The sequence below is a fragment of the Athene cunicularia genome, assembly GCF_003259725.1.
Source record: "Athene cunicularia isolate RWA chromosome 15 unlocalized genomic scaffold, athCun1 chr15_part1, whole genome shotgun sequence".
NCBI classification, from domain to species: Eukaryota; Metazoa; Chordata; class Aves; order Strigiformes; family Strigidae; genus Athene; species Athene cunicularia.
In genome coordinates, this window is record NW_020799121.1 from 7,788,865 (window position 1) to 7,814,370 (window position 25,506).

Here is a 25,506-nt window from a genome sequence, read left to right on the forward strand (position 1 = left end):
GTTTGTGGTTTTTTTTTTTTTTTAGTCCACTACAGTTGATATATAAAACTAGCTTGCACTGAACTTCTTATTTACCAAATTTCTGTCTCATTTCCAGGTCAATTCAATGAATGATCCTATTTAGTTCTTTTTCATGTTTAAAATATTTCCTACTGTGTCCAGAGCAGTGCCCTTAAAACATAATTGATTTGGGTCATTGAACCTTTATTTTTCATGCATGTTAGTTTGCATCCCACCACTGGTCTGACTGGTATTTCAATTAGAAAAATGCAGGCGGATTTCTTCTAGAGGCTAAAGTTCACGTGGAGTCTCTGGCGAAATAAGATCCTGGAATACATATCCCTGGAACTGGGCAATGATTTGTAACTTTTTTTTAATTTTCTGTCTGGCCAGAATGTTGTAAATCTGGCGCTCTCTTGTTAGCTTCACACTAAGCAGCAATAATGTCCACAGTGTTTTAGTCCTGATAATTCTAATTACTGAAGCACTGAAGAAACTGAAAGCTGAGAAGATGGACGAGGCTGGCCTCAAGTCCTGCACAGCACATGGGACTCTCTCTTTGTAGAGCTGAACCATAATTCTGTCATTTGCCAAGGCCAGCAATGGAAGCAGCAGCCAAGGTAAGAGAAGTTAGCCAGTGGCAGATTTCTGGAATGATGCGGGTAATCTTTAAGCGGTAGGAGCTAAAAGAGTGCAGTACCACTAGAGATGCCAACCATCCTTGGGATGAAAACACTGAAGTAATTTTTGTTTATTATCTGAGTAGGTTGAAGCAAACAATCCTGTTGCACTGGTTTAAAAAGACCCAGCAAACAAACTTTCCTGTGGTAACCAGCAAACAATTACTGTTCCCCCCAACTACTTCTTTGCATGACAGACCAGGAGTGGTGGTAAAATGTTCAAGTCTCTTTCTTCCTGCCTCCCTTTCTTCTTAAAAAAACTCAAACTTGTGGCATGTTAGGTACTAGAGAGTGGCTGCCCAGCTGTAGTGCAGCTAGACCAGGTCTGATACAGCAGCTCTTCCCATTACACGCTATTATTATTACAAGGTCAGTCTATGCACTGATATCTCAGGTCTATAAATAATAAATATTAAATATTCAACTTGGTGTTCAGATACTTCTGTGACTACGGGAAGTACTAAATAGAAAAATAATCCTCTTGTACAAATTCAGGGCAGGAGGAAGGTAGAGTAAGGACAGGGCACTATAGGTCTTGAATTAATGCTTGGAACAACACAGCAGTAGGGAAAAGCCCTACTGGCAGCCTTAGTTCTTGAACTCAGTGGAAGAACATTATAATTTCTCTTACAAGCTCTCAGAAGTAAATGGCCTTATGGTTAATTTTGAATATCCTTACTCATGTCATTGCCAATGAAAAGAAGGTTGCAGTTTTGAGAGGAGAAAAGGCTAATTTGCCTATATTTCCTTTCTAGAGTTCTTGGTGCCCTACTGGGGCTCACAGAAGTCATCTGGGACTTCAGGAGGATTTAAATCAGGCCACAAGTACTGCTAGTTTGGATTAGTAATGATGTACACTGAGGACAACATCTGTATTTGGGTTTGGGTGGAGTCCTTTCATGGTAGAAGAGTTGGTAATACCTTTACAGCACCTTTCATCAGAGGATTTCAGAGTTTCACAAATATCTAATTACAGAAACTATTAAATTATGTGAAATCCTGGTCCTGGGGAGTACAGGCAGCACCATTACACTTCAATATAAAGCAGGGGTGGGTGGTGTTCAAAGTGGCAAAACAAAAGCAAATTTTTCACATGCAAGCCATAACCTGCTGTGCTATCTCATTTTCATCCAGTATTTTATTCTTCTCATTTCTTTATATTAGCAGCCAGGTTGCAACATCAAACCAGCTAAACAAAATGGGCTGGTACAAGCCTCCATTCAGAACTACTGTCAGCTCTGAAGAAGAGACTTCTGGCAGTTCACTGATCTCTTACGGATCTGTTTCTGTAGTGTTTGTGTTTCATTATTCTGTTAAGGAATAGCAGGACTGTAGGAAGGGACAGGTGCCAAGGATGCCAATAAGGACAGCTTCCTTAGCACAGGAGATCTGGGATGAAGTGCCTCTGAAAGTCCAACCTGATCTAAGTCCCAGAAAGTTTGTTGCTCAGCCTTTCCAAGGAGGGTGTGCCTGCTCTGTACTGTACTTAACTTGGGTTTAGCAATGGGAGGTCTAATCCACTTGTTTTACCTAAATCCAGCCCTCTCCTGGTCTTGGTTAGTAAATATTCGACTGTTTTGAATGACTGTTTAAGTTTTTATTAAAGAGATTTTTATTTTTTTTTTAAATTTGACTTAAAATGTGGAGCCTTTACTGTTAGAATTGAGGCTTGAAGCCCAGGTTGTGCATCCCCTTGTCTTCCTGCCTGTATTATAGATCTGCATGGGTGGGCAGTTCAGGTGAATCCAAGACCTCACTATTTGAATACAAGGGCCTCAAGGAGTTGCTCATCAAGACTAACTTTAAATGCAAGCTTAGCAGGCTGAACACTTTGATTTGCCTCTAAAATCAACAGTAACTTATTCCAGGTTTCCTGGTTGAAACTTGAATGGGGAAGAAGAAAGCATGTCTGCAAACCAGATTTATTTGGAAAAATAAACTGCTCACTGGTTGGGACCCTGTAAAAACAAACCCAGTGCTTAGTTTTTCCTCTGGCTACAGTATCTGGTGATACTTTTTTCTGCTTTCTCCCACACCCTCCCTGCTGTGCCCTCATGGTCTCTCCTTATGTATAGGCAGTAAAGTAAAATTTACAAGCATCCTGCTCTCTGAAATCCTAGCAAAGGTGGAGTCTTGAAAATTGCCCTTTGCAGAGTGCACAAGAGGAGACTAATCATGGAACAACGAGGTGGGGAAAAGTGCTGCTGTTTGTATACTATCCAAAACTAAGGATGTGCCTTCAGACGGTAACAGACCTCTGAATGGCCAGCCTCAGCTGTAGCAATGGGCCATTTAGAAGCCTGGTTAAAAATATTGTGTGAAAGGGAGAGGGTTTTTCTTCATTTGCTTTTTAAGGATCACTGTCCATGTCTTCTGCATAAGCCCCTCTCACCTGCTAGTCACATTTAGTGAAACAACGATCCGGTTCCCCAAGAGTTGCAGTAACAACTCTGCAGCGTGACAGTGGCGACACGGAGCGTTTGCAGGTTCTGGCTTTGACATGTGGAACGTTTCCTTCCCCGTATGTTTGTACAATAGACTTCCAACATGTGAAACATCTGAAGTGTCTGGATGAAACAATAGGGTCATGCAGCTGGAGATCCAAGCACAATCAGCTCGCTTTTTTGCAAGGCGAGTTTACACATATATGTGTGTGTTTTGTTTACTTTTAAAGATCCAAATTTATCTCCTGAGCAGTGGCCAGCAAAATTTGCATGGCATTGCCTTTCAGTTTCCCTTTCTCCTGTTTCTGGTACTTTCAAAACAAAACAAAGCATTTTTGGGCACCTAAGCTGCATATGGATTTCATTATTTAAGTCTCCCTCACGTATTTTGGAGGTTATATATATAAAGTGAAGTTGGGAACACTAGTCTTACAGATTCCTATGAACAGACATAACTTGCTCAATGGACTTTTATACCGAACTCTACAAGGAAACTTTTACTGCAGGGCTATAGCTTTTGTTTTGTTAAACATATCATCTGGTTACCAAGCAGTTCAAACAATCTGACCATGTTTTCTAGTCTTTAATTTGAGCTACTTTGGCCTGTTCAATTTATAGAAAATGAAAACCAGATTGATCTTCTGGAAACTTCCTCATCACCCCTGTTAGTTCCCACCAACCCTATAGTTTACTGTTAATTTTTTCTATGGTGTGTTGTCTACACTTTGTTAATGAGAACTTGCTCTAGTAGAAAAAAGACCTGTGCTGACCTATTAAAACCCTGAAGCAAATGGCCATGGCATCTTGAACTCTTCATTACACTGCCTTACTTTTATTTACGATGGTCCCATCATATTCATGATTATTTGCCTGAAGAGACACTCTAAATGATGCCTTTGTTTCTCTTTCTAAAGCTTTACATTTTTTTGTATGTTTGAATGAGGGTATTTTCTGGAAAAAAAAAACAAAAACTAGAACAGGGACAGCAGCTTTGTATAGATGTAGGATCTTATTTGATATGGCATCTTGCATCTTTGTTGGAGAATCTCTATTTTTCTGTTGAGTGTCCAGTCACAAGGGTTAGCTTTTTTTTTCTTTTTCCTGCAAGGATTAGTCTGAAAAGTCCACAAGAAAAAGCTGGTTGTTGATGTGAATTCTAGCACTCCCTGGTGGATGTTATCTTAGGTATGTAGTATGCTTCCTTAGCCATAAAAGATAATGGTTGGATGAAAGGGGAAAACCAGTGTTCAGACTGCTCTCATAATGACATGCCTCACTTGCATTTGTTGCATGAACATAGCATAATAAATTTGTGAGATACTGATGACAGGTTTCTGCTTAAAATAGTTCTACTTTACGAGTGTAATGGTTATAGTCCCCAAGGGAACACTGCCTAGTCAGGTAGGTCTTTCAAAGCACTTGATTTGCATATTTTACATAGATTTTTCAAATCATTTAATAGAAAAACAATCTGGCTTTTGTCCCTTTCAGACCGAGATGAGAAGAAGGAAATTAATATTGCAGTGTGGGGTTGCAGTGAAGGACGAAGAAGAGTTCAGAATAAGACCTGGCACTTAGTTTCTAGTAAAAGCACCTGGATATAAGTGTATCAATGAAATTAAACAAAAAAATCGAAAATATCCTATGCCTTGGCCTAGGTCTCTTCCAGAGCATTTCTATTTGTGTTTTACACTTTTGCCAATATTTTATCCACTTCATAAGCATGTCTACACCTTGGCGTACAACAATTACTGAGTAATTAATGAATACCAGGGTTACTCCTGTGGCAGGAGTAACTTCAACCTGGGAAACTGTCAGGTAGCAAATATAGCCATAAACTGCCAGGCTGCTACCAAGCCCAGAGAATAAGTATTCATCATAAGAATTTCTAGCCTGAAAAAGTTAAAGATAGAACTGGATAAGGAGAGAGAACTCCGCTTAGCCAGACTGACATAGCTGTAGCTTGTAAGATGTCTTGTAGGTGAATCCAACTCAATTTTAATTAAAGAACTGAAAGGAGAGAATTGGAATTTCTCTCTATTTATGATACAGGGAAAAAGAGCAAGAATGGTTTTATTGTCTTTTCAATATCCTGAGATTTCACCTCTGAACCTTTAGGTAGCTGAGTTAGCCAGTAAGCCTTCTAAAGTCCCACCTCCACTGAGATGGGGAGATACTCTTTCAGAGGGATGTTAAGACCATCTCTAGCTCCTGCTCTGAATTTCCCTCTGCAGGAAACAACTCTGGCTTTTGTCTGCAGAGGGAGGCAAGCCAAATTAGCCAGCAAAGCCCTGCACCCAGAGCTGGGTGACCTTACATAGGAATCTTGCATCAGGTACTCGAAATATCTGCAGCTACTGCAGAAAATTCTGCTCATTGCTCCTAAGTCCAGAGTAGGTTGGCATCTCTGGCCTAATAAGGGTGAACTGGTTTTGCTTCTCACCTGAAGCTCCCAAAAGTGGCAGAGCATCAGGTTGCCCTTCCTCTGGTTGCTCTGAAGGCAAGTGTAAAATGTCAAGTTCTAATGTATGCCACGACTGCATATACTGCTGATCATGCTATGGAAAGCTGTACTGTTCCAAGGGTGATTGTTCGGAAAACAGCCTCTATTTGTGTCTCTGGGAACAAGCATTTTTTTGTAAGGAGAAAAAGGCATTACGTCTCTGGAGTTAAATGAGGAGGTCTGTTGTTCTCCACAGAAACTGGAGTGTATTGCTGTGCCTGGTGGTTGTTGGAGTGCCCGTGTTTGCTTTTTAGTGATTTTTCTTTTCCCCACCTCCTGTGCTGAGAAAGGATCAAGGCGGAGGGATGGTGACCTCATGGCGCAATTATGCAATCTGCTTGAGGCCAGGTATCAAAATACACTGCAGCTGTGAAGCTGGGACCTTGCCGTGGCTGGGGGGCCTGGGCCTCCTGGCTCTAACGAGACCGCTGACCTTCTCCTGCCACTTCTTCTGCAGCTGCTTTGGTTCACAGAGATTTGCTGTGGCAATGGCCTGCCTAACAATTTGGCAAGTTGCCGTAGGAAATGCTGCGTCCACAGGCAGGTGCTAGGAGCTGGCCTTGGAGACCCAGAGCAGGTGAGGGTATCCTGAGCCCTGCCAGCCTCTTTCCATCCTGACAGAACCTACACGCCTTTGTCCAAGGGTGTACAAACACTACCATCCTCCCTGATTTTTTTTTTTTTTCCTAAAAAGCGAGGAGAAGGTTGTCTGTTCTCTGGTGAAATAAAGCAGTGCTTCCAAGCAATCTTGTTGTGACGCTTGAGCTCCGGGCTTAGCTGCAGCAGTCACATATGGGAAGAATAAGAGAAAATAGCATGCCTACAGTCTGAGGCATATTTGGGCCTCTCAGTCCTGAAGTCTCGTTCAGACTTTGCATTCTTTCCTCTAATTGCTGCACTGCATTCCTGCTTCCCTCCTCTACTCTTCTAACTGTATTTTTATTTCCCTTGTCTCCTGCAGCAACAGGCTTTCATAGTCCCCTTCCCTTCCTACCTGAATATTTGTTCTCTTCAAATGTCCTGTAAACTGTTAAAAACAATAGAAAACTTGGTGAGAGGTATGAAAATAGGGCCCAGTGAAGCTGTCTGATGTGTGCCAAGAAGAAATATAAGACAAGTCGGGTTCTTTCCTGAAAATGGGATTTTCAGAGTGGAAATGTCATATCCATAATCACTTTCATGTGGTGGAACGGCTGCTACCCACTACTGAAATAACAGAGCATCTGTTAAAAAATGCAGTTTTGGTTTTGCTTAAATCCAGCAGGTTGCACTCACTTCAAGAAATATTAGACCCTTGTTTAAAAACATGAGTGCAACTGCTCTGATACCATAAACGTATTAAAAGCAAATGTATGCTCAGCCTAGTTTCGGAGTCCCACAACTGAACCCTGTTCAGTGCTTGTTTATGTGAATTTTCTCAGAGAACAAGGAGAGAATATGTAGTGTGTGGTATAGGGGTTTGTGTTGGAACAGGGTTACTCGCAGGGCAAGGGAGACACCTTAGCAAACAGGATACTCCCATAATTGTTGAGAACTCTGTTGGAGATCAATCGGGGGAAAAAAATCACAGTTAAGGACTGAAAAAAGGAGACAGAGAAACTCCTAATAACTAAGTGAAGTGTTGACAATTTTTGTTATACTCTGTCAATCCCATGTCCTGATCTAGTTCTGGCAGGTCTGCTGCTTTCAACCCTCCAGAGATAGTTGAAGAGTTGCCCTAATATGGGACAGGAGACTCTTCTTTTGCTGTTGCCTCACGCTTTAAGCAGTGAAGGCAATTAGGCAGAGGGGGAAATGGGGATTTCAAGGCACTTCCAGGAATTGCTGCCAGGTGGAAAAATAGGTTAGAAGTGCTGCTGCTGCATCTAGTTTATGCTAATGAAAGAAAATAAACCTTGCATGCAAAGCTGAGCTGAAAATGCAAAATTAAGTAGAGTGCTAATTTTATAAAGTCTCCGATTTACTTTGTCTTCCACTTGGAAAAAGTCCTACTAGCTTTGATCTCTAGATCAGTCAGCTAGTGAAGTAAATGTGGCCACTTCTTAAACTAACAGACTGGAGTTTTACATCTTACTCTTGGGATAGTCTTTCCTCAGATCCTGTATTTGATGAGCATCCAAAAAGCTCAGACTTCCCTAACTTGGAAATACTGTGAGAGGAGAACTTGGGGCTTTTGCTGGGAACCACAAGAATTGTATTTCTGGTAGCTTTGCAGCTAGTTTCAGCCACGTCAGCAAGTAAAGACTTGTCTATTTTGTTTTTTCCCCTTAAGCTGGGATTGTGGAATGACCACTTTCCCTTTTTCCTTCTCGTTTTCTTTTTAAAACCCTAAGTTTAGCATTTTCTTTCTGCTCTGGCTGAAAGTTTGGGCCACTTCATATTTCATTCCAGGTGGTTGGCTCTGTTCAAATGTCCTTGTGAGTCTGAGTAATCTTTAACTCAGAATGAATCTCCTGTGTTTGGAGGGGAGAAGGGGGAAGTAACTGAGATACCATACCTTACCCTGCATGTTTTGAGCAACTGCAAAGATGTTGGTGGAGCCAGAGTTTTAAAGAGGTCCCTGGGGCAGAAATAAATGTGAAGGAGCTGGTGAGATAGTCTCAAAGCTTTGCCAGCTCTTTGAAAGAAACACACATGTGTGTGCATGTGTGCACATAATATGCTTTTAATTTTGGAGGGGTGAGGGATCCTAAATAAAGCTTGCTGGATTTTCACCCCACTGATACTACAGTGAGCTCAGATGACTAAATTTAGTCATCCACACTGAACTATCTTGGATTCTAAGACAGCATCCATCTCTGTCCAGAAACTAATTGCATATCTCTGTGGCTGCTGTTGAATCAGCTGTAGGCTGACAAGATAAGGCTACTATAGAACTGCCATATACTGCCTGCAGTCCTGCTTTGGCACCAGGCAGCTGCAGCGGATTTTGTTTTTTAAATGAAGCAAAAAAATCCACTTGGGGGAGGGTTCTCTCTTTCCTAGTCTAAAAAAAAAAATCAAAAAAAATCAGTAAAGGATCATTTATGTAGTGGGGCTATTTTACAGGAAAAGATAGAACATAAAAGAATCTTTTGGTCAAGAGTGCAGGATCATAATCAAGTATTTTGACTTCACAGTAATTTTTTTGAAGGGCATAAGGTCTGCATAAATAGCTTCTATCCTCACCTTCTCTCATTACTCTTGTATTAAGTCTTTCTAGTACAGTCTTCAAGCAAAGACCAAAAAGCCCTTTAACTTGGATAAGGAGATGATACACATCTCTTCCTGAAAAGACTAATAAATGCAACACCTCTTAAATGTTCAGTCAGTCTGAAATATAGTGCATTATTCCTTTTCTGTCATTTCTAAAAGGGTCGAAGTGACATCTTTAAGTCTGCCTGAAACAAGAAATACATGTGAGAAATGCACAGAAGCTGAGATGTGCATAAGGCATTAATGAGGGCAAAGTGGGTTAAGATCTTTGCACATTATTTCCTTACAACCCTGCAACTGGGTATATCTCTATTAAGTGTGTGGCTTGGCCCCTGAGGATGTCTTGGAAATGTAGTGGCTCAGCTATGTCCAAGGGTGTACAAACACTACCAGTCTCCAGTTCCCTCTGCTGAGGCTTTCACTCTGATTCTAGGTATGCACCAAAAGAACTTGCTGTTTCTTGGGTGAGTATGTTATAAAAGAAAACAAACTACATCGGACAGGTGCCAAACCAGAGAATCTGAGATTGTGCTCACAGAGTAATGACAAACATCAAGACAGGATGTCCTCCTTCCTCTTCTTTGAAATAAATACACTTTAAAAATAAACAGCCTTTGGGTTGCAAGCAAGACAGTGCCCTCCAGGATGCTGCAAACAGCAGCTCCTTGTAACCAGCATTAACATGAATGAAGAAAATTTATCACTACTTCACCTTTTTGAGCTTCAGCAAAAACTATGAGCACAAACGGGTTGAGGGTTTCCCTAGTCAGGACCTTGCACTTCTCTTCAGCAGAGCTTATGTGCTTGCAAGCTAAAACAGGTGGCCATTATCACCTTCTCTTACCACCTACATGTCACAGCATCCTCCCCGCATTCCCTCTGGTCTCCCAGCATCACCTCATGCCAGAAGCATTTGTCTCTTGGAGGCAGGACAGAGAAGCTTCAGAAACTGAGCGCTGCCTGCTTCTAATGGTTCAGGCAAACCCATCACTGAAGGGCACTCGTGTGCCAGCTAGGGGCTGCCACAACTTGCCATTCATGGCTTTTTGCAAGACCTTCCTGCAGGTTTTGAGTGTGGCTTTGGTCTGGTGGAAGCAGCCAGGAGGGTCTCCTGGCTTTGATGTAAAGTGCCACAAGAACTTATCCTGTTCTGGCAAAATTAAGAGCTTGCCTCTGTGCATGCTTCTGATCTAGCTCATCTGGTGCCTTCTTTGGCAGTAATTGTGATTAAAGAAAGGGTGCTGCTAAATAAATTATTCTCGTAGTGAGCAGGATTCTCTTAGAATGTGTTGATTCTCTGACAATGTTCCTACTGGAATAATGCAGAGGCTCCAGGGCTACATTTTTTAGTGTTGTGCGAGTGGAGAGCAGAGTTGAGGGTTATATTACTCAAATGACGATAACTATTCTTTCCTGTGCATATACTTGGTTGGGCCTTATAATAAACTCCCATCTGGCCAAAACAATTATTTTCCCCCTTTCCTGCATGGGAATTCTGCTTTTCATCAGTGCCACCTGCTTCTCAAGAGTTCTTTGGTGTATAGTGTCCAGTTTGAAGAAACCACATACTGGCTGCACCCCTACATGTCAAGGGCTTGCTCTTTCTTTGAGAGGTGGTGCTCCTCAGGAACCAGACGTTAGTGTCTGCGGTGAGATTTCTGAACAATGGCTTGCTGTCACTTGTGGCCACATCTGCTCCAACCCAACATAGCTTTATGCTTAAGAAAAAATTCCAGGCTCTCTGCAACTGCATCACGCATGGGTTTGTTGCAAACCTCCACATCAGAGGGCAGCAGAGCATTCATCCCACCATCAGGGCATCACTGCCAGAATCACCTACGAGACACTAGCACAAGGTCCTTCTTGTACTCCTTAGCCCTGTGTTTCCTGGTGCACAGGCTTTATAACTCCTTACATGTGTATATCTTAACTAAGTAGCTCAACGCTGATACCAATATTAACTACTCATTTCTAGAGAGTCCAAATGTCGGCACCGGAGGGGGTTAAGTGTGTGACAGTGGGGTATTTTTTAGTAATGGGCATAGATTTAAGCTTCTGAGTGGGCTGTGTAGTGTGAAAAAGGGAAATGCAACATTTTGTCATCTTCTGAAATATCCAACCATTATGTTTCTGGTGAAGAAGCAATAGCTGAGATTTGATTTACTTCTTCTCTGCAACCTATTAAATGCTGTTCCCCAGTTATCCTGGTTCAGAAGGTGGATTGGGTATATGTCTGACCACAGCAGGCTGGAGGTTCAGCTCAACACAACTATTTTTAAACATTTGGGACTCCTAGCCAGTGTGAGAAGTACTGAAAAGCAGATGAACAGGACTGCTAATCTGGTTCTCCCTGCTCATAATTGACCTAATTGATGTGGGCATATATCAAGTGTTGTTTTTTAAAAAAAACACCTATCATTTGCAAAGATTAAAAATGTGCTAATTTTTTTTTGCATGCCTCTGTCAAAAGCCCACAAGTCTGTAACTTGCTACAGAAGGGAACATCTGTGTCTAATTGATGAAACTCAGCCTTCATAATGGATGATTCAAATGAACTAAACCGTTTTGTCAGTCATTCAGTTGTGGATTATAAATTAATCAGAAATCCTTCTCCCCCTGCCTTGGATCTGCCTTGCATTTCCTGTCCCTTATGGTGGTTTTTGTTTTTTTTTTTCCTGGTTTCAGAGCAAGTCTTGAATCTTTTCAGTCTCCCAAGCCATAATAAATGAACAATTCCCCCACTGCCGTGACCTTTGAGCCATATTTCTGGAATGCACGTGTTGTACAAATCCCTTCTGCCAAGGTTCGGGGATGCAGGGTACCCGCTGGGATTCAACTAGATATCGCAGCCAACTGGTGACTACGTGGTTCATAGGGGAACAAGAGGCATTTGAGTTTGAATCTGAGACTCCTTGGATATACACAGAGTGTGCAAGATTATTTCTCTCCAAATGATGACAGATTCAAGTGAAAATGAAGGCAGGAAAGGGAGCCTATCCTGACAGCGGGGGCGAGGGATTTATGGGGGGATGCACTTACCCATTCAGCACTTTGGTGATTAATCCCATAAGATCCACTGAACTGATGGCTGCTGCTTCTGGGTGTTAACAAAGTCTTCTGGTAGTAGAGGTGGGGCTGTGAACGCCTCCAAGCGCCTTCTCAGTGTCTGAAAAAAGACAACTAGATCAGTTCACATATTCCTCAAAATAAAATCTCAACCCTCAATCATTGCTAATTTAAGGAGTTTTGGGCCATTCTGTAATCCTCCCACATCCAGGAGTACCACCCTGCAATAGCAGCAGTTCTGGTGCACATTCTGGCTCCAAAACTGGATACATATTTTAGTTGAAAAATTAGGCATTATTTACTGTTTCTTGATACGCAAATATCTTAGTTAAAAGTGAACTCAGAAGACTAGCATGGGACAAAGGCGAGCCTGCACTGCTATTCTGGGACAGAAGGAAAGAATACAAGAGAAGTCACAGAAAAGCCCTCTTTCTTTCTTCCAAGTGTAGGAGCAATCCTCTCCCTGAGGGAAGAGGAACATATTCGCTGGAAACCAGCTAGTTTTCAGTAAAATCCAGATGACAACAAATTTATCTGTAATTCTGATGTGAATTATCAAATGGATCTAAACGTTAGGATCTGTAGCCTCTTAAATTCACATGAAGTTTTGTTTTTTTCACCTGGGTTTTTACCATGAACTAGCTAATTCAGACTAAACCCCAAAATTTTACCTCTTAGAGAAAAGATAAGTAGATTTCTATTAATTTACTTTGGTATTACATGCTGTGGGGCTCCTAAGGCACTAGGCAGAAAATGGTATGTATTTGTCACATGAATATGGTTTCTTTTCCACTTGAGACTTCAAGCCATAGTCCAGCCTTAAATGAGAAGCCTGTGGTTTATTTCACTATAATTAACATAAGCTTTGATTTAAATGACACTTTTAAAAGACAAAGATTGGATTTCAAGTTGAATACAGAATACAATTTCCACCCAAGCTGCTGGTTTGGTCCTTTTCTTTTGCCATCCTGACATCCACTCTGAAATCACTCAGAATATGAACAGCACCTGCTGGAAAACAAAGGTCATGCCTTGCAGAACAGATCTAGCTTTTTAGTTTTATTTAAGGGCTTTTAACATTTGGCATTGCATTTTTTTCTTTCCATTTCAATATGAGCCAAGGGGAGGAACTAAGTGAAAAAAAAAAATCAGGAGTATTTTGATCTTTGTGGCTTTATATGGACTTCATAAGCTTTGTTTGTTCTACTGCCAAGCTTGCTTTGTGTTTAAATAGATAACAGACCAAGATGACTAATCATTTCCAAAAAAAAACCCCAAAACACCCCAAACCCAAGGCATTCCCTTTCTTTTCCAATTAATACTTGTAAACCCATGCTCCTAGACAGGGCTTGTGACCTAAGTACTTCTGACTTATTTTTTCCCCTTTTCAAAAACAATTGCCCAAGGCACAGAGAGGGCTCTCTGCTCTACAAACTTATGAAAGAATCTTGAAAAAAGGCTCCGAGAGTGTCTTTGGGAAAAGGTAGTTGTAAATATGATGTGTGAAAGCAACCTCATGTACCTTTCGAGAAGCAGCAGCATGGTAGTTAGTGCTGCCATTTAGAGACTTCCTTCCTCTTTGGAGCCTTAGGGCTATTTATGGAGAAAGAAGAAATAGCAAATTGCACATGGGACTATTGCTGTGTTATATAAAATGTTTATTGCTAATTTACTAGTGAGAGCTGGTATCTGCTATCACTATTTTGAGAGGTTTTGCATTTGAAGATGAGACAATTTACCCAATTAAGATCACCTCGATTTTACTACGTATTGAAGTAAATAGGACTGAATGTCTTTGAAACAGAAGATGAGTTGGGTGGATGAATCATGGGTAATGATAAATGCCGGGGTATTTTTTTTTTTACATTTAAAAAATGTTTTTGTAATGAAAATAACACAGAGTTCAAGATGCTGTGGTGACACAGGGTTGGTTTTTTTTAGCTTCTTAAGATTTTTATCACACAACCAGCTGTTTAAGACAACACATTTGTGTGGTCAAAAAGCTGTATGTTACCCAACAGTAGAAATGGATGCTACTATAATCAGTAGTAGAAAGTGAGAATTATGTGAATTACTCATCTGGATTATATTTCTGTGGAGTTTCATCATTCATTATACACTTCTGTAGTCTACAATAGTGTTTTTCCATCTTAGAAATATTAGATTAATGCTCCAAATGGGAAAGTAGAAGATAGACTTGTACAAGGTTAACAAACTCTCCTTTCTCCAGGCTATTTTATACCAGTCCCTGAAGGAAAAGAAAAGAGTAGGACCTTCAGGAGGTCTAGCAGATTGCATCCTGTATATAATCTCTGGTAAGATCTAAGTTTATTTCTTTTATTTACCAGGTGTATTACTCCTGTGGTGCAGTGGTGGAGTCAATGGAAAGAGGCCTGATTTTATCACCAGGTTTTCCAAACAACTACTACCCAGGGACACACTGCGTTTGGCAATTTTTCATTCCCATGAGAACCCATCTTATCTTGGAAATTTTTGACTTTGACATCTTTGAGAGCTCTAGTGAACCTCAACCCCCCTGGGAAGGCTTTTCAGCCCCCACTAAAACAGGAAATAAGGACGTACCTTTTCCTGGGGAAAACCTGGACTTGGCTCTCCATACTACAAAACCCTCTCTCCAGACCTGGATGTCAAAGGTGGCTCAGAATCTGAGCACAGGAGATCAGTCAAAGGACCTTGCTAGTCATGTGGATGAACTTCCAGGATCAGCCTCAAAAAAAGATGAAGCTAAACAAGCATCTGAAGAAAACCAGTCAAAGCAGATGAAGGAACCCAAAGTGATGACCAAGGCTCAGCCAGAAGAACTGCCACTCCCTGTGGCTGGTAGTGCCACAACACGGAGGCAAAATACCAGTGGCCTGGAAAGAGAAGAAGATTTGAAAGGGAAAATATTGCTTGCCCACCTTGCTGCTAGTGAGAGAGATGAAGTTACAGTAGAGACCTGGACTCTTCCCACAACACTATTGCCTGTGGAAATCTCCTCCAGCCCACAGTCAGCAGTGGATGTCTGTCCCCATGACGTACTATACGTTTCTGATCTCATCACATTTTCCTCTCGCTTCTGTGGACCAAATTCACCTTTAAACAAGACCATGGTCTTTGGTTCATCTCTGGAAATGGTTGAGGTTATCATGGAACTGATCACTACCACAGACCGGGGCCGAGGCTTTGCAATGCTCTTTGAATACAAGAACATCACTGAACCTAACACTGTAGATGCTGTGAGGCAGGAGAGAAAGGAAAACATGATGATGCTGGCAATTATAACAGGGACCGTCTTCTTTGCACTTGCTTTGCTCTCTGCCCTCTGCATAGCTTGGAGGTAAGATGATGCATATCTGAGCCTTTGAAGTATGTGATATTATCCATACAGGAAAAAGTCCAGAAAACTAAGTTATGTTTCCTTTGCTTTGCTAATGCTTGCTGTCCTTTAAATGTAGTGAAGTGTGTGGATACAGAGATCAATGCCAGTCACTGCTCCAGCCCTAGGCTCCTCGGTTTTCTTTCCTACTTCTACAGCTCCTGTGCCTCCCTTTTTTTTTTCTTTTCCTGCAGAAATGCCTGAAAGGTGAGGACTTTCTTGGAAATTATTTTGTTTCAATGGCGGTGGTGCCTTTGAACCTCAGTTTTGGGACATTAACTGGCCAACAGACAAATGCAGAACAGAAAGATCATCCTTCCCTGTGCCTCCCGAGCAAGCTAAGCTGACAGCCACTGCATCTTTTCACAGTGATTCCACACTTTGACTCTAACCATCACTAATGCTCTGCAGAAAAGTAAATAATAACAAAAGTATTAATTTAGAATTAATATTAAATAATATTTTCCAGCCTGTAGCATGTTTTATCCAAGATACTGTGCATTCCATTTTCATTCCAGTGCACCTCATGTGTTAAGCAGTCATCTACACATCCCTCTGACAGCAAGGGAAGGGCCGAGAGCCATGCTGCAGTACCCGTGGTTATCCCAAAATGTAATCCAGAATGACATGGTCAAGTGAGCTGATGGTCGGGCTGGGTTGCAGATTTCCAGGTCCTGATGCTAACTAGTTAAGTAGCTCAAGCCAGCCAGTGGGAAAAGCATACCTTTCCAGTCAATTGCTTTTAGTTTATATATTTCTTTTCTCTATATCTATCAGGAAAAAGCTTCTCCATCCCCAAGCACATGTTTGCACTTTTCTTACTAACTTCCTAGTGAAAACATTTTTGTAGAAACAGTGATTTATTTTTTTTTCCTTCCAACAAATTCAAGACAGAGCCCAAACTCCCCAGGTGTTTGTCAAAACAAACAGTATTTTTCAAATCTTTTGACTTCAGTGCAAACATCAGGTAAACTGAAACAAATACTGTTCCTTGCTGAGCTCCACTGTGGTGGCTGGGTGTCAGTAGTAGCATTCATTTCCCAGTGGCAGCATGCAACCAGTCTGTCTTCTCTCTTCCTTCATCCCCTGCCTCATCTGTCATGCATCCTCCAACCCAAAAGGTCTCAGGATTACCCAGCCACTCCTAGTCATTGAAATCGGTTTGATAGAGCAACTTTGTGTTCCTTGTGCCTTTGGAGGCTGCATTTCTAACTTTTGCTGAATAAATACAAAATACAGGCCATGATACTGGCTGTAAGAGAACATGGGCAAAGTGGTGAAGCTTAAATATAATCTCTCTTGCTGTATCTACAAATTCCCGCTTTCAGGGCCTGAGCTTTTCATAGTTGTAAGAGTTAAACTTGCATGTGTTACATCTAACTAACCTTTTTCCTTTTCAAAAAGCTTGCAGAACACTAATTTAGACCACAATTTTTTGCTAGCTCTAAAGGAAAACGTCTGGTGGAAAATGTCTTCCAGATACCAAATACTTTATTTTTATATCCTTGCCAATCTTCAAAAGAGGTAGAAACATGCTCCCTTTGCTATGGCAGCAGCCTGGGCTGATACACATGTTGAGTAGGCTGCTCTTTCTCCATTACCCCGATTTAATTTCACTGCAACTATCCATGAAGCAGCGTATTATTCAAACCAAAAAGTACACCGGCAATCTGAGATTTCACTGGCTGAGGTTTACTCTGTGTAGCCTGTTTAGAAAGTTAGGCCATGCTGCTCTTTTGCACAATTTGGCTTTTTGCTTGTTGGATGTTTACAAAATAAAGTAACATTCTGCTCTTGCCAATCAACAGAAAAAAAACCTGAATGCATTTTTTTCCCCCCACAAATGTTTGTATGTTCTGGTCACTGCAAATTCATCCTACCAGGGGTCCTGTGGCACAGGACCAGGGTTAGACTCACTTCTTTTAACACTGGTATTTAGGCCTTTTTATTGCTCTCAACTTTTTCTAAAGAAAGATACATACACCTCAGTCAGCTATTGACTATATAGAAATAGAGACTATCCCTACTCCTTCAGCCTCTTGAAAGGCCATTTACTATCCCAGCTGCCTATATTCCCTACATGCTATCCCAGGGAGGCCTTGACTACAATACTTTATTTCTTGTCAGACTTAAAGCATTTAAGTGAGATCTGACACATGTAGAAGTGATGCCATGACCTGTGCTGAGTAACCTCTCTTGTATTGCAGTGGAAATCTTTTTATTTTTTCCCCTTTACTGGGCTAACTGCTTCGAGGATATTGGTCTCTGGGGAAGGACCCGCTGGAGCTGGTTGGAGCTCGCCTACACTTCCCAGCTGTGAGTTTTTTATGCAGCTCAGAATAAGACTGCAGAGGCCATTAAGCACATCTAAACTTTTAGTTTGAGCCCACCAAGCTCTATTTTACGTTTCTTGCCTTAAATAGGGGCTTGAAATCAGGTGTCAAATGTGTATTAGCCAGTCTGTCCACACTGCAGAAAATGTCAGGATGGCAAGGGCTGGGCTGAGGGGAGAAATGAAGATGCTTTAACAACTCAACATGCTCAGAAATGTGACCAGCTCTCTGAGGCATGGTAATACTCATCCTGGCTGGACTGTGCCGCTGTAAAGGATTCCAGTAATAACCTTCAAGCTCTTGGCCTTGTAAACTTGCCTTCCACTATCTTTTCTCTTCGTACTTTACTTGTTCCTCTGGTACCAGGTTTAGCTGCATTTTTTTTTTTCCAATTTCTATCTGCTGCTCTTGCTCAGCTACGAGTAGCAAGTTCTGCCTTTGCCAGGGGTAGAAATGGCCAGGGATGGGCTTGGCAACTACTGCCACTCCAATGCACCAAGTCGTCAGCAGTGTCTGCTTGGGCTCATTGCATTCAGCCAGGGCAAAGCTCTCTGGGGAAACTCCAAGTCTCTGCCACACTGCAGCTTTTGTTTGCTGTTTGGGGAGGGAATGAAAGCTTCAGTTGTTAGTTGGCCAATAATTCTAATTACTTTTGGCCATGAGGCCTGGCTCAAGTAGTGGGGTATTTTTTATTTTCTTTCCCAAGCCCCAAGAACAACAGACATGTCCACCTTATTTAATTTTAATCCTGTCCAATGCAGTCAGACTTTTACTTGATGGTTGCAACCCATGGATTGCAACTGCATTTTACACCTACACAGCCTGCCAACGACCTGTTTCCAATTACAACCCCCTACGTGTACAGCTATTCCATCAAGTCATCATGTGCTGCCATCTCTCTCCATGCAAGCTGCCCTGCCACTCACTGCCTGCAGCCTGACTGTCACCTGGGACTGAAACTTTTCCTTTGTCATATAATGCCCTCCTAGAGAATCCTCATCACTTCTGGGCCAAAACCAGACCTCTCCTCTGTCATCCTCATGTTAGGCGCAGCCCAGAAACCTCTCCCTGCCTACTGTGGCTGTGTTCTCCATTTCTGTCCCTCTTCACATCAGGCTGGTTTAGTTAGAGACCTAAGACAGCTAGACCTAGCTGGAGCTGGCTGCTGGGGAGTACAAGACAATCTTCACAAAGCTGCCAACAGACTTTATTTTTTTGGTTTGAGAAGTTTGAAGCAATTTTTTTAAAAAAAAAATACAACTTCTTTTAAATTATGGAAGCTGATATATTTGCACATTGGCTGTTTTATATCCATGAGCTGTGCACTGATCTAAATCTCTGGTCTCTTTGGTGGCGAGGTACTGCAGTGTGCCACAGGAGATGTAGCCAGAGAATGAGCTAAAGAAAGACTAAGATCCCCAGTTCTCCTAACGAACATATTTCTCCAGACGCTGTGGTAGCAGCTCTGAATAGAAGAAAAAAAAAAATCTCAAGTTTCCACCAAAATTGTTGACCAAATCTAGAAACTCTTATCCTTTGTGTATGTTGGGTTTTAACAGCAAATCAAAATGTTCAGTGGAAATCACTCACTCAATACCCAAAGTGTGATGAGGGAAGAAAAAGTTAAAATGGCGACATTTAAGCCTGTTACCATTTTTAAATTATTATTAAAAATTATTATTTTAATTCTTCCCTTCTTTGGGAACAACAAGACTCTTCCTTCTCTTGTTCTCACTTATTCTACCATACTCACACAGAACACATCCTTGACGGGGCCACCTTACTCTCCCTTTGGTTCATGCTGCCAAACTGCAGTGTTGATTTCAAGGTGGTTACAGCATCTGCTAACTATTCTAAAGAACAACATTTATAAAGAATGGCAAGGAAAGGAGCCAAATGGATGTAAGGTATTTCAGTTTCTTAATGCAGAACTTGCGCTGTCTATCCATAGTTTATCATAGCTGTCAGTTGCTGAGACTTTTAAAATGGGTATTTCATCTTTTCAGCTTTGTCCTGGAGAATATGAATAGCTTATAAATGGGACAGCTGTATACAAGCATCCAAGGAACACATTTTTATTTGTGTTTCTGAGAACTCGAACATTTTGTTTGTTAAGTCATGCTAAAAGTTCAAATAACAAACCCAAAAGTGAGACCGTCCAGATAACTAAAAAGTCTGGGTTGCCAATATTTGATGTTCAGTGTGGAAGAAATATGTGCCAAGTTATGTTTTCTTAGAGGAGAACATTTCCTTTGTGCTCTTTAATCCCTGGACGGGAATATTTTAACAAATTTGCTTGTAACATGCCAGTTATTTGAAACAAGAATGTTTCATAGGAATATATCAGATTTGATTAAACTTTTGTTATGGGTTTTGTCAAGAAAGAGTTGGGACAAGGTGGAAAGATTTAAAAATTGAATGCAATGTGGAGAAAGCAGGGAATTACACATAGTTCTCCCACCATCTACCTGAATGCATTGACCACTACGCTAATTCATTATCTGGGGGCATGTTTTGCCAGATCACTCCTGCTGAAATGGTTCTGGTGCCCAGTAAGAGCTTCTGGTGTATGTATGTGTGGAATATTTTCATACACATTTTCCACTCTGAAGTATTTCCTACTTGGGTTGATCTTGCTTGATAAGGCAACATCACTCCTACTTGGAAGCCCTTCCCTGCTCCCCTTCCTGAATCAGCACATTGAGGAAGAGCCTTCCCTGCTTTAGTCCTGTGCTCCCCCTAGAAGATGAAGTGGTGGCCGATGCCATTGTGCCTCCTGGAGTAACATCTATCCATCCAGACCTCTGCTAGGTTAAATTCTCAAGTGCCAGCTCGCTCTCCTCTTTTTCTGTAGTCTTCTCTGTATTCACTAGGAATAGCGCTAGGGGGGCACATCATGGGGTTTTTTCTCCCTCAATTCACTTGTCAGTCAATAAACATTTTTTAAGAGATCCAATGATACGGTAAAGGAATGAAACTCACCATGGCCCGAGATGGAGCAGACGCTGGCTCCCAGCCAGGCTCATCAGGCGGCCTCTGAGCCCCCATTCTTAAAAACAAACAGTGATAAAATGGGGACTGGAAACTTGAAATCTTGGCTTCAACACATCACTACCAAAAAAAAAAAACAAACCAACAAACTTGCATGGAGGTAAATAAGTACCTTAAAATAAACCTCTAACAAGAAGAGGATAAATGTCAGCCAACAGCAGAGATAGGGAAAACAGTAACACAGGTTACATCCTATCTGGTCAGTGCCTTAATGCTCCCACGTATCTCTGCACTGTCCCATGGAGAGCTGCTGTGCACAAAGACAAAATACACTTGCTTCCATCATTATTGAATTAATTACTGCCAGCCTTTCTTTGTGACATCTTTAAGACTTATCCATCCAAAAGTAAACAACACGAGTTGTTTCATAATCTCAGTTTTAGTAAAAATGTGTAAAAAATGGGTAAGAACGTGCTTTTGTCTCCCTTTAGCCAAGGCATGTTTACCCAGTAATCATCTGCCATAGCGCTGTCTTTTAATAAAATGTTCATACAAATGAACAATATCTAATGGTCTCTGTTTGCTAAATACAATCCAGCATGTAATATTGGCTACACAGATGAAATATATATTCTGAGAGGGTAAGAATGATGTTACTGCCTAGACCAGTCAGAATTTCAGTCCCACTATTTAGTTACTGAGGTGGAAGAGCAGCTGGGGGCTGGGATCCTGGTGGGACTTGGCAGAGGTTTGAACTCTGTTCCTGCTTTTGCAGTGATCATGGGAAGAAGATGACAGGTCCTTCTCTTCTTTAGCTTTCCACTACATGAGTGTATCATTTGCTCCCCTGGCTTAACAGGCCTTGTTGCCCTGAGTCTTGGCAAGTATTCTAGATGCTCCTGTAGGCAGGAGAGCTCATAACCTGCTGGGTGCCCCTTGCAGGATGAGCACAGCTGAGACTGAGACCTTCCCTTCTGTGGATCTTTAACTCACTCGTGGGTTTGTTGTTGCTGTTGCTGTCTCTCCTTTTCAGGCAGAGAACGTGCCCCAAAAGGAGCTCATCCAACGCATGCAGTGACCAGGAGGTTAGTGCTAATGGCTTCAGCAATTTCTCTTTCTCTCTTTCATATTGGCTGTTTCTCTGTTTATCTGACGATGTTTACTGGGGCATGTTCTGAGTTGTAGAATGGGATCCAGAACTCCGCCGTCGATATCAATGAGCTCCAGCTGGTGGTGCCAAGTCGGGAGAATGAAAACAACAACCACTCTGTCAGCCGGGAGCAGGCGGGTAAGCACGGGGCAGTGGCGGGAGCAGGTCAGGGCACCCCGTAGCCCCCGGCCAGTTAATCAGATCGTTTCTTCCTTGCAGTCCTCCTCGCTGTCTCGCCCATGCACAGCTGGAGAGCCACTTCACAGCAGAAAGCCTTTGTTGTGGGAACTATTCCTTGCTGCTCTCCCGCCTCGCTGGTAGGGTAATTCCCCTGGCAAGGAGCACACACAAGCACAGCTCCAGGACGCTGCCAACAAAAGCTGTCATAGCACATGGCATTGCAGAGACACTGGGTTAGCAGAGCAAATGTGTTGGGTTCAGGCTGCTACAAACAACTTACGAGGATCCATAAACCATGGAAGAGTTTCACCTGCCATGTGCCTAACCTTGTCTGGAAAGGATGAGTTTTACAGTGCTTACGTTGGCTTTGGACACCTTTGACTCTTGGAGCTAACTTTTTCTGAAGAACTCTATGGATGAGACTTCTTTGCATGACATTCACCTCACAGTATGTTTCAAGAACAAGAGACCCCCAGCTGAGCTGCAGATAATGTCACTTGCGGCAATTTTGAGTCATAACACATGAATTGTATCAGTGCCCCTTTTGGTTGGTGAAGGCCAACTGGGAGCTGCTTCATGTTGTGTTGCCACACACCATTGGTTTCCCACTAAACCATCAGCCATTACACACAGCTCTCCCACGGGGACCTTCCTAACAAGCTAACTCTGTGCTCCCAACCATGTCAGCTTTCCATCTCCTTCTTCGGAAAAGTCGTGAAGAAGGTTGAGGCCAGAGCTGTCCTGGCATGGACCAGATGGACAGGCTTTGGGGACACATGCACACACACACCCCTGTGGCAGTCCTGGAGCATAACACAGCATTGCTAGGGTTTAAGCAAAAACACAGCTCCCAATATTAACAGGGATGAGTAAATACAAATAAAGGATGAGTTGAGAAAATCTGCATGTTTCTGATCTGCAGCACAATCTTGTGTGTTGAGTATCAGGGATTTCAGTTTGGATCTGTCTTTATTAGAAAGCAGACCCAAGGGTGTTCCTCCCCTTCCCTTTTGTTTTTAAAAGCTTGCAGTTTCAGACGAGCAACTGTTGGCTTGAATTTTGTTCTGACTGGTGTGACAGACAGCCAAAGTCTATTCTAGATTGTCTGGGGAGAAATGGAGGAGGGTTTGTCATGGACGAGTCGGGAACAGATGTTTTGGACTCTTGCAAGCAGTCTTTATTGATTTTCTTCTTTACTCAGTCCCTTCCTGCGGAGGCAGCACAGAACGGTCTCCTCAGGACACTGACCCAGATGTGCCCTCCTCCATATCCGCAGTGACCACCGAGACTGGGAGTGATGAAGTGTTTATTATATCTGCTGGACCTGGGGCCAGCGGGCTGAGCTTTACCACCTACAGAATACAGGTAGGAATGCTCTTTGGCATCATGAGCAAGCCACTGGATGCCCCTCTTGGACAGCACTTGTCATATCTATCCATTTATGCTTACTGCCCTCTTTGCAAGAAAGGTAGTGACTGAACCAGGCAGTTCTAGCCCTTCAGCTGAGCTGCCATCAAATGATGTGGGCTGTGACCCCCCCCAAGCCAATATCTTCCCAGCTTTGAGAAGAGCAAGCGCAGAATAGGTGATAATGCAGAGCAGTAGGACCAGCTCTCAGAAATATGTTAATTGGCAAAGATGATGTTCCATTAAAAACATCACTTGTAGCAACTGAAAGATCTGCTCCTGACCACCAGCACCAAGTGGTCAGGGAAGTTACTCAGCTCCTCAGCTTGTCAGAAAATTATTTAACTGTCTCACCAGACTGATGTGAAAATTAACAGTATGTGCTCCAAAAAAATAACTACTTCAAGTGGAAGCACTGAGGTCCTTTCAAATGCACACACAGAAACCTGGATCAGTTCAGTAAATTCTCTCTTATTTTAGCTCTTTCCCCTGTGCTGCTGGTCAATTATTTGTTTAGAAACAGATGATAACTCAGAAGTCTCAGGTCTGGCTGCCACCTCTTCAACCTTGAGCATAGTGCCTGACAGAGCACGTTCATTACAAGCCTATCCGTATGAAAGCCTTTCCCAGGTCAATACTCTCTTCTCCACTGCCCTGTCTTTTTTTTCCCCCACATGAGAAGAAACAACCAGCACAAGAAACTCACATGCCCCAGGACAGTCTGTGTAGTATTTCTGTCACAGTTTACAAAACAAAAGCATTCTGTATCCCTGCACTTGATTAGGAAATTAGCCAGGAGGCCAGGCTAGTCAGGATTTTCCTATGCTAGCATAAGACATGTGCTAAGCTTTTCCTCCAGTTGACCACCCTGATAAACAGAAAGAAAGAAGAGAAAACAGCTCTGGTGCCTTTCCTTGCCCAAACACGCTACCTTCTGCAGAGCAGGACACTGGGAGCTGTTTCGGTGCCCAAACTGGGCACCCTTGAACACCTGCACTCCTTGGTCTTCTTACCAGTGGAGAGAGCTTCACCTGGTGGCAGTCGCACACAAATACAGCTTCTAGACAAAGGGAAAACCCCTTCTCCTTCTTTTCCCCACTCTAGTCAGAATGAACAAATACACTTAAAGAAAAACATTTCTATTCTACCATCCCTTCTGCAAGCAGTCTGTAAGAGAAAATTTATATATATGTATATATAAATAAAAAGCTTAGCGTTAAAAGAGTTCCAAGTGAAAGTAGCCCAAAGAATTAAAGTGATTTACCATATTATTCACTCAAGAGACACCTCCTTCTCAGTGATGGCCATGCTGCAAACAAGTGAGTCAATTCTCTCAACCAAATCCCTTAACAAGCAGAAAACCTACACAAGAAGTGTGAAAGGGCCCATTTGAAAGCACGGAGTCTTTCCCCACAGCTGAAAACTATCCTCTCCACAGAGGGTGGAAATTGAGCTCAGCAGGCTAATTACAAACCTGCACTCACATGGGATCCCTTCAGGTTGCTTGAGTTACTGGATGTTAGAAATAAACATGTTTATGGTTTAATTTCTAAATGTGTATTTTTAGGATGTAAAATGCAGCTGGTCAGCCAGCTCCTGGCTTTAGCCCCTGAGCCCTGAAGAGGGTATGGTGCATAGTTTTGTGGACCAGCACGAGGCAAGTAGGATGAGTTATCCATGGGTCTGTAGCTGCTTTCTTGGCAGGACCAAAGAAGTTATCCTCATGTGAAAAGATGTGTGAAATCCTGAGCCTTTATGGTACAGTAAATAAAGCCATCAGACTCACCTCACCCCAAATGCTCAACTAGACAAAGCAAGCTATAAGGAGCTTTCCTTTAAAAAGCTATTCAGATCTTTTTACTGAGAAATGGTGGCTGGCCACTTGGACTTGTGCCCCCCAGTAAGTGTGAGCCTCAGCTCTGCTGGGCAGGAGCCAGTAATAAAATGGCTTTTGCTTTTTAACTTTTAAAACCCATTTGAAGAAATCAATCCCATCAGGCAAGAGCTGGGAGAGCACACACATGTCTCTGTACATGGACTAGTGTAAGGAAAAGGAGAGCAGGATGGCTTTCAGATGGTCCTGAGGTGTCCTCCAGGAGGGTCATGGCTTTCTAAGTCCCGTTTGGTTTAAGTCATCATTCAGCCTTTGTCTAACTTACAGCTATGACCTCTGACTTC

General features: G+C 42.3%; 1 protein-coding gene across 1 annotated transcript in view; it reads left to right on the plus strand.

Moving 5' to 3' along the window:
- Window positions 1–579: 579 nt before the first annotated feature.
- The window catches only part of LOC113486144, a 30,144-nt gene continuing 5,217 nt past the window's right edge, over window positions 580–25,506 (plus strand). Inside the window, exons 1-5 of the mRNA XM_026859850.1 lie at window positions 580–620; window positions 14,237–15,228; window positions 21,625–21,676; window positions 21,777–21,879; window positions 23,123–23,286. Of these exons, the coding sequence (XP_026715651.1) occupies window positions 603–620; window positions 14,237–15,228; window positions 21,625–21,676; window positions 21,777–21,879; window positions 23,123–23,286 (1,329 nt within the window). The 5' untranslated portion in view covers window positions 580–602. The remainder of the gene's footprint in view (window positions 621–14,236; window positions 15,229–21,624; window positions 21,677–21,776; window positions 21,880–23,122; window positions 23,287–25,506) is intronic.